The sequence below is a fragment of the Sus scrofa genome, chromosome 9, assembly GCF_054392235.1.
Source record: "Sus scrofa isolate SSC_HxYL_T2T_F1_AM1 chromosome 9, Sscrofa_HxYL_maternal_Yorkshire_Landrace_v2.0, whole genome shotgun sequence".
Lineage (NCBI taxonomy): Eukaryota > Metazoa > Chordata > Mammalia > Artiodactyla > Suidae > Sus > Sus scrofa.
In genome coordinates, this window is record NC_139391.1 from 4,178,901 (window position 1) to 4,198,202 (window position 19,302).

Genomic DNA, 19,302 nt, shown 5'->3' on the forward strand with positions numbered 1-19,302 from the left:
CCTTGAAACAGCTACAGCAGAGGTCACAGCTGTGGTTTGGATTCAATCCCTGTCCTGGGAAATTCCTTATGCCGTGGGTACAGCCAAAAAAAAAAAAAAAAAAAAAAGGAGTGGCCATGGAAAGTGCTGTTCTGGGAATTTTTGACAGATATGTGACAAGGACCCATAGACTCAACTGGCGAGTGGATTTAAGTATGCAGGTGCTCTTGTTATTTTTTATACTTCTGTCTATTTCTGTTCTCTTCTTCACTGTGTGGTCTGACGCTTGTGAAAACACAGATGATATAAAAATATAATCTGAGACAAAGGATAAAACTAATTATATGGTCACTATGTTTCAGACACCCCACTAAGGGGTAGTTTGGAGGCATGTCCTCTTTTGTCCTGAAAATAACTAATTCGATGTTTTAGGCCTTTCTCAAAAAATGAGGAATTCAGGGATCATATATAGTCCATGTAAGCTTGACCAAATTCGGACAGACAGTAAATTATAGACTTGCGATTAAAGTGCGTAGTCCTGTGGCTCCACTGCATACAGTGCATACACTATGCCAATGTTTTATTGAGATATTACAGGGACCTGTGCATGTGTGTGTGTTTGCATTCATCATAATATAAAAATCACATTTAATAAAATCAGTACTAATTAATTCATACTATCTAAGACCTAGTTCATATTTATTTTTAAATTTTTTTTTTAAGATTTAACTGTGGAAGTCCTTATTCTCCTTGTTTAGACCTCGCTCATATTTAATTTTCCCCAATTATATGTTATCTTCTAATCCTGGGTTATTTAAACAAAGTCCATCCAGAATTACATTTGGTTGTTCCTTGTTTTAAATTTACTCTAATTTAGGAAAGTACTTTCCTCCTCCAATACCCTGTCCTTTTTTAATAGCACCGACTCATGGAAAATACCAGACTGTTTTGCAGCTCGCCCCACATTGTGGATTTGTCTGACTGTAGAGTGACTAGCCTCAGATTTAACTCTGCATGCCCATGTGTGCATTTATAAATCTGTTGTACTTGACCTCATGAAAATATAAAAACTATAGAAGACCTTTCCTCTCATACGTACAAATAAAAGATGACTTCAGACAAGCTGGAAGAGCTGGGATTCAGAGCATATGATTTCAGAGTGTTGATGTCACGTATTGTTTAAGTGAGTGAGCAGAGCACAAGAGGGCTTCACCACTCAAAGGCTGCACAGCCTAATCAGATCGCCCCTGTAGGTAACAGGTGAATTCTAGGCCCCCAGTGGATAAGAGGCCTGGATGACGGCGCTTCCAGGGAACACAGCCACTCAGCTACAAAGGGCTGGACTGTGGCCCGCCGTCGGAGCTCTGCCCTGAGTTCCCAGAGCCCAGGCCGTAGGAATTACAGAGGCACCTGGGGTGGCTGTCAGGAACACGATTTTATTTACAGACAAGAGAAGGTCGGAAAGAAAAGAACATTTAGTTTCTCTTTAGCAAAAGCAGAAGAGCGGAGACACTAAGTGTCGGCCTGGGAGGTGGAAGGTGCGGTGATCTGGGTCTAAGAATAAGAATATGATGAACAGTGAGGGTGCAGATGGAGTGAACACCAGGGTTGGCCTTGCCGGGTTGGAATCCGGGGTACGTGGGCATCACAAGCTTCCTCTTAGCTATGAACTTGGGAGTCCCTGGCCTTGCTGTGTGGTTGGTTCTGTCAGGATTGTAAATCACTTTCTGTGTGGATGCATTCCTGGAGAAGGAGGGAACTTTAAGAACCTAGTCATTTTGTGTGTGCATAATGTTCCTTATTCATGACTTGAGCAGCTGAGTCACAAACAGCCCTGTCCAGCAAATAAGAATCTGCTGCTCAGCCTCCTCTCACCCCTCCCCTCCTCTCCTGGCCTAAAGGGAACAGCCCGCCTTTGTCCCATCTGGGAAGGGAATCATTTTTTAATACAATTTTTAAAGGTTACACTCAATTTTCAGTTCTTTCAAAATATGGCCTGTATTCCCTGTGTTTTATATTTTTATAGCTTATAAATACCGCCTAATACCTAATACCGCCCACCCCCTACCCCTATGACACCCCTTCCCTCTCTCTCCACTGGTAACCACCTGTTCGTTCTCTGTATATGTGTGTGTTTCTGTTCTGTTATAGTCACTAGTTGGTTGTACATGTTTTTCGATTGCACGTGTAAGTGATGTACAGTATTTGTCTTTCTCTGACTGATTTCACTGAGCACGATGCCCTCCAAGTCCATCCACGTTGCTGCAAATGCCAAAAATCTCAAGAACCTTGTCTTTAAAAGATTAACCCTCAGAGTGAAGAGTTGGGGACCTTGCAAAGAAAATGGCAATGACGTGATTCAGTTGTGGAATATTTTCTATGTGTTTTCCTTATGCATGTGTGTGCAGGGTATGTGCATGTGAGTATATGTGCACACACGTGTGCAGGTGTGTATGTGTGTGTAAGAGAGAGAGTGGGAAGAGGAGTTGATGTTTGTGGAAGATTATGGTGGGTAAATACATGATGGTAAAATACAGGAAAGAATCAAAGTATAGATCAAGATATGCTTGAGATACTCACGACTAATAAGCTCCCTCCCTCTCTCTCTCTCTCTCTCTCTCTGTGTGTATCTAAGAGACTATGTGTCCTAGAGTATGTGTGTCTATCCAATAGAATATGTACTTACAGAGACATAACTCTTCTTTCGGACAGAAATCTTGACCACTGGTGTTCTTCAGTCCAAGGGATTAGGATATTACACAACAGCAGACTGTAAAGAAAGATAGAAAACTATCTTTTTGGAGGAAGAAGGACTCACGAGCCTTGACTATAGAAGCATTTAAAATTTAAATTTAAATGACACCTGTGTTCCAGCAGAGTGTAGTAACTCAGGAAGAGTTTGTTGAAATGAATTGGGTTTTTGAAGGGAAAAGGAGTGTAGATCTCACAATCTAAGGAGCGCAGTCGCCAGGTAGCTTGAAAAGAGTGAATGACTGCCCTGGGGCAGAGACTGATATTCAGCAATGACAGAGCAATCCTATATGAATCAACTATGTCCATAAAGTCATACAGACTAAAACCCACCAACCCAGGAAAATTAGGCCCTGTAAATTGTCAAGTTGTATCAGGGATATACTGCATAAAGAAATCAGGGATTGATGCCAATATGGAAAGCTGCCTGGCAAAGGCTGGATAAGTGCTAGGAGTGGGATTGCTGGATCATAATGTAGTTCCATTTTAGCTTTTTGAGGGATGTACATACTGTCTTGCAGAGTGATTACACCAACTGACATTCCCACCAACAGTGCAATAGGGTTCCCTTTTCTCCACACCCTCTCCAGCAATTACTGTTTGTAGACCTTTTGATGATGGCCATCCATTCTGGCTGGTGTAAGGTGTTACCTCATAGTAGTTTTGATTTGCATTTATCCTGGACTGGGTGATGTTGAGCATCTTTTCATATGTTTTTGGCCATCTGCATGTCTTCTTTGGAGAATTATCTGTTTAGATCTTCTGCCCATGTTTTGATCAGGTTGTTTGTTTTTTTGATATTGAACTGCAGGAAGTATTTGTATATTTTGGAGATTAATCCCCTCTCAGTCGCTTCACTTGCAAATATTTTCTCCAATTCTGTGGGTTGTCTTTTTGTTTTGTTTATGCTTTCTGTTTCTGTGCAAAAAGTTTTAAGTTTAATTAGGTCCCATTAGGACCTTAAATTAAATTAGGTTTATTTTTGCTTTTATTTTCATGACTTTAGAAGGTGGATCTGAGATGATATTATTGAGATTTATGTGAAATAGTGTTCTGTCTATGTTTTCCTCTAAGAGTTTTATGATCTCTGGTCTTACATTTAGGTCTCTAAATCATCTTGAGTTTATTTTTGCGTATGGTGTTAGAAAGTGTTCTAATTCCATTGTTCTGCATGTAGCTGTCCAGTTTTCCCAGAACCACTTATTGAAGGGACTGCCTTTTCTCCATTGTATATTCTTGCCTCCTTTTTCATAGACTAGTTGACTGTAGGGGTGTGGGTTTAACTCTGGGCTTTCTATCCTGTTCCACTGATCTATATTTCTATGCCAGTACTATGATGTTTTGATGACTGTAGCTTTGTAGTATAGTCAGAGAAGAAAATGAATACGAATTGGAAGGGAAGAAGTAAAACTGTCACTGTTTGCAGATGACAAGATACTATACACAGAAAATCCCAAAGATACTACCAGAAAACTGTTAGAGCTCATCAATGCGTTTGGTAAATTTGCAGGATGCAAAATGAATGCATAGACATGTACTGCATTTTTATATACTAACAATGAAAGATGATCAAGAGAAACTAGGGAAACAATCACATTTATCATTGCATCACAAAGAACAAATCCCTAGGAATAAACCTACCTACTGAGACAAAAGACTTGTACTCTGAAAACTATAAGAAGTGGATGAAATAAAGCAAAGTCACCTTATTTTTAGGGGTGAGTAATGATGAGTGGTTTGAAGTGAGAGTGACTCAAGTGACCCTAACTTTACCACCCTCTGTCCTCAGCTTCCAGGACTTGTGCCATCCTGATCCACCATGGTCATTTTCAACCTGAGCAGTTCCAACCCAGGATCCTTCATTCTCATGGGCATCCCAGGTCTGGAGCAGGCTCATGTATGGATTGGGATCCCCTTCTGTATCATCTACATTGTGGCTGTGGTGGGAAACTGCATCCTTCTCTACCTCATTGTGGTGGAGCGTAGCCTTCATGAACCCATGTTCTTCTTTCTGTCCATGCTGGCCACAACTGACCTCATCTTGTCCACAGCTGGTGTTCCTAAAACACTCGGTATCTTTTGGCTTGGGGCCCGAGAGATCACATTCCCAGGGTGCCTTACCCAAATGTTCTTCATCCACTGTAGCTTCGTCCTGGATTCAGCCATCCTGATGGCCATGGCATTTGACCGCTACGTGGCCATCTGTTCTCCCCTGAGGTACACCACTATCTTGACCCCCAAGACCACCATCAAGATTGCTGTGGGAATCTCCTTTCGAAGCTTCTGCATCATCTTGCCAGTCGTATTCTTGCTCACCCGCCTGCCTTTCTGCAGAACACGCATCATACCCCACACATACTGTGAGCACATCGGTGTCGCCCGGCTGGCCTGTGCCGACATCGCCGTCAATATCTGGTATGGCTTTTGTGTTCCCATCATGACGGTCATCTCAGATGTGGTCCTCATTGCTGTCTCCTACGTCCTCATCCTCTGTGCTGTCTTCCGCCTCCCCTCCCAAGAAGCTCGCCAGAAGGCCCTGGGCACCTGTGGGTCCCATGTCTGTGTCATCCTCATGTTTTATACACCTGCCTTTTTCTCTATCCTCGCCCACCGCTTTGGACCCAATGTCTCCCCCACTTTCCACATCATGTTTGCCAACCTCTACGTTGTTATCCCACCTGCCCTCAACCCCATGGTTTACGGAGTAAAGACCAAGCAGATCAGAGATAAGGTCATAATTTTATTTTATACCAAGGGTACCAAATAGTGTTCCACTGAACATTGGAAAAGATTGGATAAGTTTATACTGTATATTATCGTAGTAAAAAATTGACAAAAGCCAATGCTATTTAAAGTGAGAGCGCTCTACATGTGATTTTGCATATTAGGAAAATGGCATGACCCACATGAAAGACATGGTTCTCTGTATAGAAAACTCCTTGACAGCCTGATCCTCTGTGGACTATGAAATTTCACAGGACTTGATGAAAAAGGAGAGAAAAACAGAGAGCCAAGTTACTCTAAATAGAAAAAAGCAGTCGAAATGCAGAAATGGAGATTTGCATTCGTGGAGAGAGAAGAAAGACTGAAACTGAAAATAATCAGTGAGAAAAGGTTCACTGAGAGGATTAGGAGATGGTTATGATAGTATCAGTTCTAATTATTGTCCGTGTTTGTTTCTATAGTTCCTGTTAAATGTCCCATGCCCCACACCGGGAAGAGCCTTTCCGTATAAGCCTGTTTAAGCAATGAGTTCTCTTTGCAGCCCTGCAATGGGACCGAGAGAATATATTTATCAGTACCAGGGTTGTTGGCACCTGTGCCGGAAGGAAAAAGTTGCTTCTAGGCTCCAAGATACCTTGAGAAAGTGAGCTTCCGAGAGAGAGCCTGGGAGAACGTGACCTTCCGAAATGACTGGAGATCTGAGAAAAGGGCTGGACTTCCCATAATACATGGTGAGACCTCAAGCCAGTTCATTTGTGTACTAAAGTAAAACAATACCAGCAATAATGGTAATAACCCCACTGGCCAGAGGACTTGCGGAGTTCTTACCTGCATAGTGTCTTTCCTTGATTAAAAGAGGGAATCAGGAGTCCCCGTCGTGGCGCAGTGGTTAACGAATCCGACTAGGAACCATGAGGTCGAGGGTTCGGTCCCTGCCCTTGCTCAGTGGGTTAACGATCCGGCGTTGCCGTGAGCTGTGGTGTAGGTTGCAGACGCGGCTTGGACCCCACGTTGCTGTGGCTCTGGTGTAGGCCAGTGGCTGCAGCTCTGATTCAACCTCTAGCCTGGGAACCTCCATATGCCGCGGGAGCGGCCCAAGAAATAGCAAAAAAAAAAGACAAAAAAAAAAAAAAAAAGAGGGAATCAATTACAAAATAAATTCCTGTGGTGAGGAGTGTGGGTGAGAAGGGGAAAACTACCATGAAGTAACACACTCAAAGCAAGATGCACCTGGACTTCTTCAGATTTAGAATTGAGAAAACACTGTACGCTGGAATCAAAGGAAAATGTAGAGTTCTCCCAATAATTTTCTGAAAATTATTCATCTGGAAATTATTGAATACATGCTATACTACATATTTGGGCTATAGTATACTCTAACCTTTCAGGATATGAAGATGAATAATATGGAAAAGGTTCAGCCTTGCTTCCATGGAACTTACTTTTCAAGGAGAGTGACAAACAAGAGGCAAGTAAAGAAATAAATACATTTCTTTCGAATTGTAACATAAGCAATAGAAAAACAAAGCTAAATAAAGTGATGGACTAAACCTGGATGAGGAAGACGATGGGAAGAACAGCACATGCAAAGGCCCTGGGGCTGGAAACAGCTTGACATGAGCTGCGGCCAGAAATGAGGCCAGTGTGGCCGGTGCAGAGTGAGGGGGCCCAGGAGGTGAGAGATAAGGAGGAGGGGACCTGCTTTCTGTGCCACCTTTTGCTAAAAATGCCCTCGGATGTCAGAGGGCATGATCTCATTCTCTTCCCATGGTTTAAATCTTGCTGAGAATGTGGACTAAGAGCTGATATTTTTGAAAGTTTACTAAAAGAATAGTAAGTAAATGGGGACTGAGCTGAGGTCACTTACAAGTACATACTTCTTCTGGAGTTCCCATGTGGCTCAGCAGGTTAAGGACTTGGCGTTGTCAGTGGTGCAGCTCAGGTCACTATTATGACACAAGTTCCATCTCTGGCCCAGAAACTTCCCCGTGCTGAGGGCCTGGTCAAAAAACAGAAAGCAAAAAAAAAAAAAAAAAAACAAAAACAAAAACAAAAACAAGTACACACTCCTTTCATCCTGGTGGGACCTCAAAGCCACGGTTATGTGCTGACACCCATGAATGGCTCTTTTGGAAGCTTAGTGACCCAGAAAAAACAACAAAGGGATTATCCCCTGCACTGTCTCCATTTTCTTCTCCCACCTTCAGTTATCTGTTATTTATTTATTTATTTTTTACACTTCTCAGGAGAGTTCCTTTATTTCTATGGCTTTGCGGCTTCTTTGCTGGTAAGTCTATACCTTAGTTTTTATGTGTGACCTTCCGGGTAAATTTCAGTGTCTGCTCTCCTCCCTCATACGGGTCAGTACTAGTCTCACAAGCAGAAGGCAGTCGAATGTGCTTGCAGACTGCAAACACTGTTCTGATATGCGCTTTCATGTTAGCGTTTTCACTAATTATCACCGATAGTCTCATGCCAGACTCAGCATGTTCAGACTTGCGCTCATCATTGTCATTTAAAATCCTCCCACCGCTTCACTATTTATAGGAAAAAATAGCTTAACCCCTATTTGCTCTTCCCTCAAGTTTAAATTTATTGTCCTAGCTGCCAGTGGGTCTTCCTGGTGAGACTAGTTGCAAATATTCTGTTCTATTGTCAGACCAGGAATGAAATTACATGTTCTGGTTGGATCAAAAGAAAATGATTATAAAAAACATCAGCAGGAAACACTGAGAAAAAAAAAAAACTGTCACACACATACATTGTTTCATCCAACATCTATTCTTTCTTTGCAAATTCCCATATCTTATATTAGATATTAATTATTAAGACATTATCAATAGGGGAATTGACTTATTTTATCTTCCTAAACTCAGAATTTAGATCTGTATTCTACAAAGAGTAGGGTCCAAGAAATGTGTCCCTAAGACTTTCCATGTATAGCCTTTCTTTAGGTCTTTGTGATTCCATTTCTGTTGCTTCTTAGCCCTACTCACTCCACCATCGCATTTGCTTCGACCTCGGCCAGGCACTTGCCCTAAGTATGTAGACCACCTACTGTGTAAACGTTCTATGTCATATGCCGATGGCAATTGCATGTAATTACTGTATTCAGAAGACTAATGCAGGGCTTACTAAAAATAAGTAATAGTGCAAATTTACAGCATCTGCCTTGGAAGCAAGGAGGAAGTTGGAGGTCTTACGTCCTGCACCTACCATTTTGAACTTATATTATTAAATAAATTTATAAGTGACATATGTCATGATTCCAGTCCAGTAGCATCCACAATGAAAGAAAATGCATACAGACTAGGAGTAGAGATGTGGAGCAAGAACACACCCTGCTTACAATCAAGAAGTTTATAACCTGGCAAAGGGGCAAGTCACCAGGCAGGTAATTTACTCAGATCGTGTATCCCAATGATTGGGGTAGGCGTTAGGGAAGCACGAGGGAAGCATATTCGATCCTTCCTTGGAGGCAAAGAAAGCTTCCTGGAAGAGTTCGTTTCCGTGATTTTCTTAAAAAATACAAAGAAGCTGAGCCTCAAGAATAAGGGGAATGGCACTCTTGGGCATATATCTGGACAAAACTTACCTTGAAAAAGATACACGCACCCATATGTTCGTTGCGGCACTATTCACAATAGCCAAGACATGGAAATAACTTAAATGTCCATCAACAGATGAATGGATTAAGAAGATGTGGTATATATACACAATGGAATGCTGCTCAGCCATAAAAAGAACAAAATGATGCCATTTGCAGTCACATGGATGGAACTAGAGACTCTCATCCTAAATGAAGTAAGTCAGAAAGAGAAAGACAAATACCATATACATCTGGAATCTAAATATTTGGCACAAAGGAACCTTTCCACAGAAAAGAAAATCATGGACTTGGAGAATAGACTTGCGGTTGCCAAGGGGGAGGGGGAGGGAGTGGGATGGAGGGGGAGCTTGGGGTTAATAGATGCAAATTACCACATTTGGAGTGGATCAGCAATGAGATCCTGCTGTGTAGCCCAGGGAACTATATCTGGTCATGTGCGATGGAGCATGATGGAGGATAATGTGAGAAAAGGAATGTGTATATATATATATATATAACACAATATATTATATGAAAGAATATATTATATAAAAGAATATGTATTATATATTGCATAGAAGAATGTGTATATAGGTGTGTGTGTGTGAGAGAGAGACTGGGTCACTTTGCTGTGACAGAACACTGCGAACCCACTAAAATGGAAAAAATAAAAATTGACAGAAACTGTAGAAAATTGACAGAACACTGCGAACCCACTAAAGTGGAAAAAATAAAAATCATTTTAAAAAAAAGAAGAAGAGGGGAATGGGAGCTGCCTGACAGCAGAGATTGCCGGAGTCTGGGTGGGAACCCATGTGCTACAAAGTTCTGCCGGCCTAGGCGGATGGAGGATGGTCCCTCGTGATGACACTTTGCTCAGGGGGACTGGGGGGCTGGGCAGGGAGAAACTCGGGAGCTCATAACCCGGTCGTCAGTGGCTGCAGGGAGCTGATTGAAATATCAGCACAGGAGGTTTGTAAGTAGTCCTGCAGCTTGATGCTATTATTGGCATTTAAAAGTCAATCATTAAAAATAAATGAATAAATAAAAGTCGATAATTAATCACACATCCTCTACTTCCTTTTGCACCTTAATTGAGAGAGAAGCATAGGAGTCAGATGGACATAAAAACATGAATTTTGGCGTTCCCATCATGTCTCAGCAGAAACGAAACTGACTGGTATCCACGAGGACATGGGTTCGATCCCTGTCCTCGCTCAGTGAGTCAAGGATCCCGCATTGCTGGGAGCTGCAGTGTAGGTCACAGACGCGGCTCGGATCTGGGGTGGCTGTGGCTGTGGCTGTGGTGTAGGCTGGCAGCTACAGCTCTGATTAAACCCATAGCCCAGGAACTTCCATATGCCATGAGTGCGGCCCTAAAAAAAAAAAAAAAAAAAAAAAAGTCAAAAAGGCAATGAGTATTATTTCTGGTAGTGTTGAATTCAAGAATGTGATATGATTATATATTTAGATTGGCTTTTACTATTTTCTTTCCAAGTTTAAACTTGGGAGGACACGCCCAAGAGTGAGCTCAAATGCACAGAATAATAAAACTAGATGATGCAGCTGCAGAAGGAGAGCACTGAATCGGATATGGATGTGCACACACGTAGAGAAATGCCTCTAGATCCGTTCTTCAAAAACTACAGATGAGGAGTCACCACATTTTTTTTAATCTCCCCAAACTGTAGATTAACACTTTCGTAAAGTACTAAACTAATTATTATAAAAATAAAATTAAAAAATAAACATCAAATGCACATCTTGTTTCTCTTACTGTATTCAAAAGGCAGAGCATATATTACAATAGGTTTAACCAGAATAAAAGTAGGAAAAAAAATAAAAGCCTTCCAGAAATTGTACACACTGTTGCCTGAAAGAGTGCCTATAGGTAATTAACGCAGAGAAGTTATATTACACTGCAAGGTTTTGTCATTCGGCAATTAAACCAAAAGTTATGAGTGGAGAGTGAAAACTTCATATTAAAAGCCTTTGTTTACCTTTTGAAGTAATATCATGGATAGAAATATTTAAACGTTTTAATATATCAAGTGAGCTTGCATTGTCTTCGTTCATGTATCCAAACAGGCTGCATTGATGACGTTCTTTGTAGGCAACGCGTTATGTTTCAACCATTTCTTGTGAGTTTCTTTTGTTAGGTTTTGCTTTGCTAACATGAGGACTCGGGAAACCTGACAAGGGTTTGTGAACAGAAATTGAAGAAATGATTTTGAAACAAGTTCATCATTCCAAGGACATTTGTTTTTATTTTTTTTTCAAAATTAGGCAAATACAATGCTGTATTTTATTGTTTTATCTTCAGTGCTTTATTAGTATTCAGGGTCAACAAGTTATCCTGTACATTTATAGTTTCATTCAAATGATACTTCTGTGAAAGGAATAATTCCAAATCCTTGAATTTGCTATGTGTGGATTTTGTTTTGAGGGAAAATAGAATTTAAAACACACATTAAATTCGTAAGGTATTCAATGATAACTTCCGCAGATGTGCAAAAAAGTAGCTCATTACTTATCGAAAATTATTATTATTTTATGGAATTTGTCATAACAGTCTATAGAAACTCTGATCTTCCAAATTTCTTTTCTATCTGCCTCCACAGTTTATCCACTGTTGGAAAATATGTTGCATAAAAGTGTAAAGACTGTTAAGATTTTACCAAAATGTTGAAATAAGACAATCTGACCATCTAATTAACATTCTTAAGAAATGAAAAGTTTTCTTATTTTGGAGACACACTAAAAGTTTATTTACTTATTTATTTTTTGTCTTTTGTCTTTTTAGGGCCACACCCACGACATATGGAGGTTCCCAGGCTAGGGGTCGAATCGGAGCTACAGCTGCCTGCCTACACCACAGCCACAGCAACGCCTAATCTGCAACCTACACCACAGCTCAGGGCAATACCGAAGCCTTAACCCACTAGGCAAGGCCAGGGATCGAACCCGCAACCTCATGGTTCCTGGTCAGATTCATTTCCGCTGCGCCATGACAGGAATGCCTCAAAGTTCATTCTATAGTTCAAACACCTTAATAGAACTTTTCCATGCAATAACCATCATTCTTTATCTGGCAGAAATTCCTGAGGGTTTTTTTTTTTTTTTTTTTTTTTGGTCTTTTTAGGGAACTCCAATGTTTCTTCTTTCTTTTTTTATTTATTTATTTTTTATTATTACTTTTTTTTTTAGCTATTTCTTGGGCCGCTCCCGTGGCATATGGAGGTTCCCAGGCTAGGGGTTGAATCGGAGCTGTAGCCACCGGCCTACGCCGGAGCCACAGCAACGCGGGATCCGAGCCGCGTCTGCAACCTACACCACAGCTCAGGGCAACGCCGGATCCTTAACCCACTGAGCAAGGTAGGGACCAAACCCGCAACCTCATGGTTCCTAGTCGGATTCGTTAACCACTGCGCCACGACGGGAACTCCTCTTCTTTCTTTTTTTAACTGCAACTTGAATGTACAGAAGCTAGTAGCATGATTGTTATTGTTTTTGTATGTGAGATTTGAACATGAAAGGGATGTGAAGAAATATATATAAATATTTTACATTCTTGCTAACATTCCTGACTAACTCTGAACTGCATATAAAATTATGCAGGATACAATAGGAACACATGTAGCTTAGGGTTTAAGTTTGGTATAAAGGAAGGTTCGGATGGGACAGTGATGACTACAGTAAACACACAGGAGCAGCCAGCAAGGTTAAAGAGCTTACATCAGAGCGTTTACCTAAAGACGTGCTCTGGAAAATAAAAGCTTAACTGAATGATGTGTTTAGTGCAACAGTAAGAGTGGGGAATTGTATAAAACTTAATGTGTAAAATTCAAGGTTATTTTCTTTACTGTGTGATAGCCGGGAAGCTGATCAAAAACAGGAATTTCAAGAATTCCCATCATGGCTAGGGGAAACAAATCTGACAAGTATCCATGAGGACACGGGTTCCACCCCTGGCCTTGCTCAGTGGGTTAAGGATCTGGCATTCTTGTGAGCTGTGGTGTAGGTTGCAGATGCGGTTTGGATCTGGCACTGCTGTGACTGTGGTGTAGGCAGGCTACAGCTCCAATTCGACCTGTAGCCTGGGAACTTCCAAATGCTACGGGTGCAGCTCTAAAAAGCAAAAAAAGACAAAAAAAAAAAAAAAAAAAGGAACTCTGCCCACTTTATGTGTCCTGTGAGTTGGACTGCCATATCATTAAGTAGCCTTGAAATATGTAGTTACGTTGTGTTGGAAAAGGGGCAACCTGCTTAGGGCAGGTGCTCTCACAAGAAGGAGTGAGTTGGGATGCCTCTCTCAGAGCCCTTAGAATAAACTGTCTCACTTGCACAGCAGGCTTGCTGTTGAGAGTCTCTGGGCCATACGCCTCGGTAACTGCTGCCAGACTCTCTAGCTTAGAGTGTCTACACACACGCTCCTCAAGGAACAGGTCCAACATGAAAGGGGGTTATTGGACTATTCAGGAATATTGAAAGAACGCATTTACAACGGCATAAAAATATTTTTTACTTATGGTAAACCGTGAATTTGTTCTATAGTGATGTAAGCACAAAATAATTTTATTCAAACTGCAGACTAAAAATATATACATAATGCCACTGTATAGCACAGGGAACTGTGTCCAGTCTCTTGGATAGAGCACGATGGGGGATGACGGGAGAAAATGAATGTAGGTATGACTGGGTCACCACGCGGTACCACAGAAGCGGACACAACATTGTAAATCAACTACACTAATTTTTAAAAAAGAAATACGGTGAAAAAAGAAAATAAATTCTTCTAAAAATATAAAAACAGATACAACCTATGGGTGACACATGGTGAAATATCTGTCGCTGCTACATTCTACTATGTACCTCCACATGGAAGGGGGTGCATTTTTTGAGGAGGGGGAATGTTATGAAAATAATAATATCTACTGTTAAGGTCCAAAGGCTACCGCGTGTGGGTCTTGGAAAGCCAGAGGGTGTCCTCAGGCTGACTCGTTCCAGTTGCACAGCCTTGAGAACATCGTGACTTTTCTGGGTGAATCTCATCCTTACAGGCGATTTGCACGTGTTACCCGACTCTGCACAAACGCCTTTATGGGGAGTCACACCACTTGTCACTGGACACTGGAGTCAGAAGCGTTAAGCAAAGGGTTCAAAGCCACATAGCAGCGGCATTAGAAGACAATGCCACCAAATTCCTCATTTTATTTGGAAAGAGTTTGCGTTCAACCTCCTTTGCTTGGGTCTCTTGGCAAACAATGTTCTTTCTTTGATCCGATCAGATCCCATCTGAATTTTTCATTCTCCTTTTAGACTTTTTTGTTTTTTTCAGACTCAAGACCATTCTGCTTTAAATCACCTTGGTTTAGTCCCTGACTCGCCTTATTTTAATAAAGGACTTTTTTTTTTTTTTTTTAACAGACTGTGAAATTGAGAACTAAGAAAGCAGAGGAAAAGACCACGAGAGGAATGAATTCCAAGAGTCATAAGAGGCTGAGGATAATAACAATAGTTCTATTGAACGTGCTGGGCATTTGGTGTGTTTCAGGCAATGTTGTACCCTGTGTAATTGCTTTCCACATGTTATTTTTTTTTCTCTTTACAATATTCCTGTAAAGCAGGTGCATTTATTATTATCCACAATGTAGAGACAAGGAAATCGAAGCACAGAGAAGCTGAGGATCTTGGCCAAACTCACACAGCTTATTTGTGGCAGCACAAGGACTCGAAACTGGGTGATCCGGTCTCAGAGCCGGCTCTGGATTTGAACCACTGGGCTAAAGTGTGAATAAATAGAAACCAGAACAAAGTGACACTCTCTGCCACACTGCCCTCTCATTCGCACCTCTTCCAAAGTCGGGGCGGGTACCACACATTCTGTTTAAACCCCAACTGGGAGCAATTCATCGATTCACCCCAAATCCTCCAACAAACCTCAGGCTGAGCATCTGGCGTCTGAGTTTGTTCCCTGAACTCTCTGCCCTCTGCCCTCCTTTCCGGTAAGGCTTCCAGATGCAGGCAGTATCTTCTTTGATGGTCCCTGGAGAAACGACCTCGTCCCTCCAGCCTGGGAGGCAGGACACAGTGTGTGACCCACTCTCGGGAGAATGGCTCTGAGAAGCCAGAGGCCCCTGAGAAGGAGCAGCAGGTCCCATCTATTCCCCTCAGGGACAGAGCCAGGAGGGACTGGGAGACGGTGATGGATCCCTCTCTGCCTGCTGCCAACCAGACTGTGCTGGTCTCTGAGCCCGGCCCTTTGTCCTGATGGGGGTGCCAGGAATGGAGAGCTTGCAGGTTTGGCTTTCTCTGCCCATGTGCCTGCTGTACATGGCAGCTCTGGCAGGGAATGTCCTCCTCCTGGGGCTGGTAGCAGCAGACAAAGCACTTCAGGCACCCATGTATCAATTGCTGGGGCTTCTGGCAGCTGCCCACTTGGTTCTGGCCACATCCACGGTGCCCAAAGCTCAGGCTGTGCTCTGGGGCATGTCAGGTGACATCTCCTTTGGGGCCTGCCTAGCCCAGCTCTTTGTTGCCCCCGTAGCCTTCATTGCCGAGTCCTCAGTGCTGCTGGCCATGGCTGTGGACCGCTACGTGGCCATTCGCCAGCCTCTGCGCTACAGGGCGCTGCTCACCCAGCGTGTGGTGGGCATTGTGGCGGCGGTGGCTGCTGTGACCCGGGGTGACTGTGTGGTGGCACCCCGGTGGCCTTGCTCCAGAGACTGTCCTACTGTGGGTGGCGGGTGCTGCCGCACACTTACTGGGAGCACATGGGCTTGGCTCGGCTGGCATGTGGCGACGGCGCCCCAACATCTGCTACGGACTGGCCACCACGCTGCTCTCTCCAGCCCGGGATCTAGGGCTCACAGGTGCTTCCTACGCCCTCATCCTCCAGGCTGTCTGTCGCCTGCCATCCCATGGGGCCCGCCGCAAGGCCCATGCTAGTGTCATCACTCTCTTCTACACACCGGCCCTCTTCTCCTTCCTGGCTCACCGTTTCGGCCGCCACACGGTGCCCGGCCACATCCACATCCTGCTGGCTAACCTCTACGTGGTGGTGCCCCCTGCCCTCAACCCCGTGGTCTACGGGGCGCAGACCCAGCAGATTGCTCAGAGGCTCAGGCACTTGCTTCGGCTCTGCTGGGCGGGGGCAGTGGGGGGGTGGGGCCTGAGAGGGCCTCCCCCTGGGAATGAATGAACACCCTGCTTTCTCCAGCACGCTTCCTGGAGTCAAGCCAGGCTGCAGGACCCATAGGGGCAGAGCTCTCGCCAAGGCATCTCCATCACCTGCCACTAGGTGGCACTGTGCTCACTTCAGTCCCAGTCCCACCAGGGCGCTGAGGGCCTCTCTCCCAGCCTGGCCGGAGACTCCGAGACTCGTCCTCTTTCTAACTCTGTACTGAGCTCCACAGATGCTCACGCACACTGGTCTAGACTGGGGCGGACAGGGAAGCCCAGGGCCCAACCAGGGTATCAGGATCTTGTCTTTCCTCAGCGCTCCGTCCAGCCAGAACCAGAGGAGCGGAGAAGCGGCTCCGAATGGGGGTGTGTTACTGGATGTGACCTTGAGCGAGAACTCCGCGTTTGCGGAGGGGATAAGACAGGAGGCGCTGGGAAGATGTCACAGTCGGAATAAAGTAGAGCACAGGGCTGGACGCTGACATGGTTTCTGACGTGGGTGATTCCCAACTACATCTTGGGAGACTTGTTGGTCTGGGAGGGAAGAAAGTGGCCAGTGCTGCGTTGCCTCCTTAGGCTAGTTCCCCTCCTTGCTCAGAGCCTTCTCCAGCTCTTCCAACTAATACTACTCATAAGATTTCGTTGGCGAAATATAGGAAAATGACCCCAGTAAAAGGTGTCATGTTTCAAGCTCTGCCTTTCCTTCTGTCCCCCCTAAAGTTCCATGAGCATCCGCCGGGACACTGATTCTGGGTAGGTTTCCCACTCTGTGCAGCTTCAGTTCTGTAACCTGTTCCTCTCTTCATCTCTCCGTCCTGTGTGGTTCCTCTGGGCCCTGTGCTTACAGCAGGGCCAGACCAGGGGAGCTGATGGAGAATGACTTTGGGCAGGGAGTCAGGGCGGAGCTCTGTGAAGCGAGATGAGAGTATGAGCTCCCATTAAGGGTTGCCCTACAGAGCCCTGGGTGTGTCTTCTTGGAGCTATGCATTCACCAAAGCTCTGGGATCCTTTCCTAAGAAGGGCAGGTGGAGGCTCCACCTTGCTCAGTGGGTTAAGTATCCATCATTGTCACAAGCTGCAGGTATGAGCTACAGATGCGACTTGGATCCTGCGTTGCTGTGGCTGTGGTCCAGGCCAGCAGCTGCAACTGTGATTTGACCCCTAACCCAGGAAATCCCATATGCCGCAGGTGCAGTCCTAAAAAGACAAAAAGTTTTCATGAAGCATAGTTGATTTACAATGCTGTATAATTTCTGCTGTACAACAAAAATGATTCCTTCTAAATAAATAATCCTTTGGTACAATAACAGCAAGACTCCTGGCCAGCTCTCAACTCTCTGGAGTTTCTTGGTTCACTTTCAGCACCCCGAGAACATATAGACACAGATTCTTGGCTTGTCACTTCTCTATCTGTAAGGTGGAGCTCATTCATGCAGGTTTCAGACCCTAACATCCCTGCAGTCACACAGAGGATGCCAGAAAACTTCACACACGCTCCCTCAGACTCACACGTTCACACACACACACATTCACAAATATGCATCCCTCTAGAGGTGCGTTCTCACTCTTCCGTATACTGTATTTCCATTTATACTCAAATATCAACCCATCTATTTTAAGATAGCCACTAAAAGGACATTCCCCTGCTAACCGAATACAAGCTGAACTCCATCTTCCCACTTTGCGTGGCCCGGAGAAGTTGGCTTTTTAGATGCCTAAACCTGCCCTGTTAGGAATTTCACCGCTAACCACCTCCACGCTCACCTCTTGGTTAAGAGCCGCCTCTCCCCCTAAATGCTGGGACACAAAGGTAGGCGCTCACGACGGGGCCAGGACATTGAAACAAATCATTTCAAAGGTTCTGCGATAATGCCATGAGGAAAAGGCCAAGGGGCAGGTGAATAAAAAATACGTTGCAAGGAATGATCCCTACCCCTTTAGATTGCAATGCCTCCGGGAGCAACCCTCCCGGCTGGCCCTGCGGCTGCTTCTAGGATAAAGGAAGTCTTGTTCCCATCACATGGGAACACTCTGGGTGAAGTCTGGAATCCCCAAATCTTAACCCCCCCAAAAATCACAGCCTCTTCATCTGCTTAAGAACTTTATTCTTGGGGGGTTCCCGTCGTGGCACAGTGGTTAACAAATCTGACGAGGAACCACAAGGTTGCAGGTTTGATCCCTGGCCTTGCTCAGTGGGTTAAGGATCTGGCATTGCCATAAGCTGTGGTGTAGGTTGCAGATGTGGCTCAGATCCTGCGTTGCCGTGGCTCTGGCGTAGGCCAGTGGCTGCAGCTCTGATTGGACCCCTAGCCTGGGAACCTCCATATGCCATGGGAGCGGCCCTAGAAAAGGCAAAAAAAAAAACAAAGAAACAAAAAAACTTTATTCTCGCTCCACTTTCCTTCCTAAGACTTCACTTTTTCCAGCTCACTAATGAAAGTAATAAGCTCCTTTCTATGGGAGAAATTGCTTTCTTATGGTAGGTAAGTGATTTAACCTACAGCTTCAGGAGACTCAGCTTTTTGTACAGCAAGCCTGATGTCCTTACAGAGACCCACACATAGCACCAAAGAGAAACACACATCCCACGAAGTGATCTGCTTTTTTCGTTTGTTTGTTTGTTTGTTTTTTGCTTTTTAGGGCTGCATCTGCAGCAAGCATATGGAAGTTCCCAGGCTAAGGGACAGTCGGAGGATCAGAGCTGCGGCTGCCGGCCTACACCACAGCCAAACCAGTGCAGGATCTGGGCCAAGTCTGTAACCTACACCACAGCTCACAGCAACAGTGAGTCCGTAACCCACTGAGTGAGGTCAGGGATTGAACCCATGTCATCATGGATACCAGTTGGGTTCATTTCCACGGAGCCACACAGGGGACTCCCTGATATGTTTTTTTTAATTTTTATTTTTGAATATTACCATCCTGGGAAACTTGTCCCCAGTTTCCTGGAAAATGGTCTTACTTTATTTTATTATGGAGACCTGGACGCCCCAGATTTGTCTCCCCCCCCGCCCCGCCCCAGCCTGTTCAGGCAGATACTGTGAAGCTTTGAGCCGACATCACAATATCCCATTTCT

The 19,302-nt window shown here is 44.1% G+C and overlaps 2 protein-coding genes across 2 annotated transcripts; both read left to right on the forward strand.

Annotated features, from left to right (window-relative positions):
* Window positions 1-4,537: 4,537 nt before the first annotated feature.
* Window positions 4,538-5,497, forward strand: OR52H1 (olfactory receptor family 52 subfamily H member 1). Its single transcript, XM_003129449.3, has one exon. The coding sequence runs from the start codon at window positions 4,550-4,552 to the stop codon at window positions 5,495-5,497; it is 948 nt and encodes a 315-aa protein (XP_003129497.2). The 5' UTR covers window positions 4,538-4,549.
* A 1,590-nt stretch (window positions 5,498-7,087) lies between these two features.
* On the forward strand, window positions 7,088-16,244 carry LOC102165028 (olfactory receptor 52D1-like). Its single transcript, XM_084978275.1, is given in 4 exon segments — window positions 7,088-7,129; window positions 15,096-15,300; window positions 15,303-15,778; window positions 15,942-16,244. Coding segments are annotated over 4 exon segments (1,026 nt in total).
* Window positions 16,245-19,302: the final 3,058 nt, after the last annotated feature.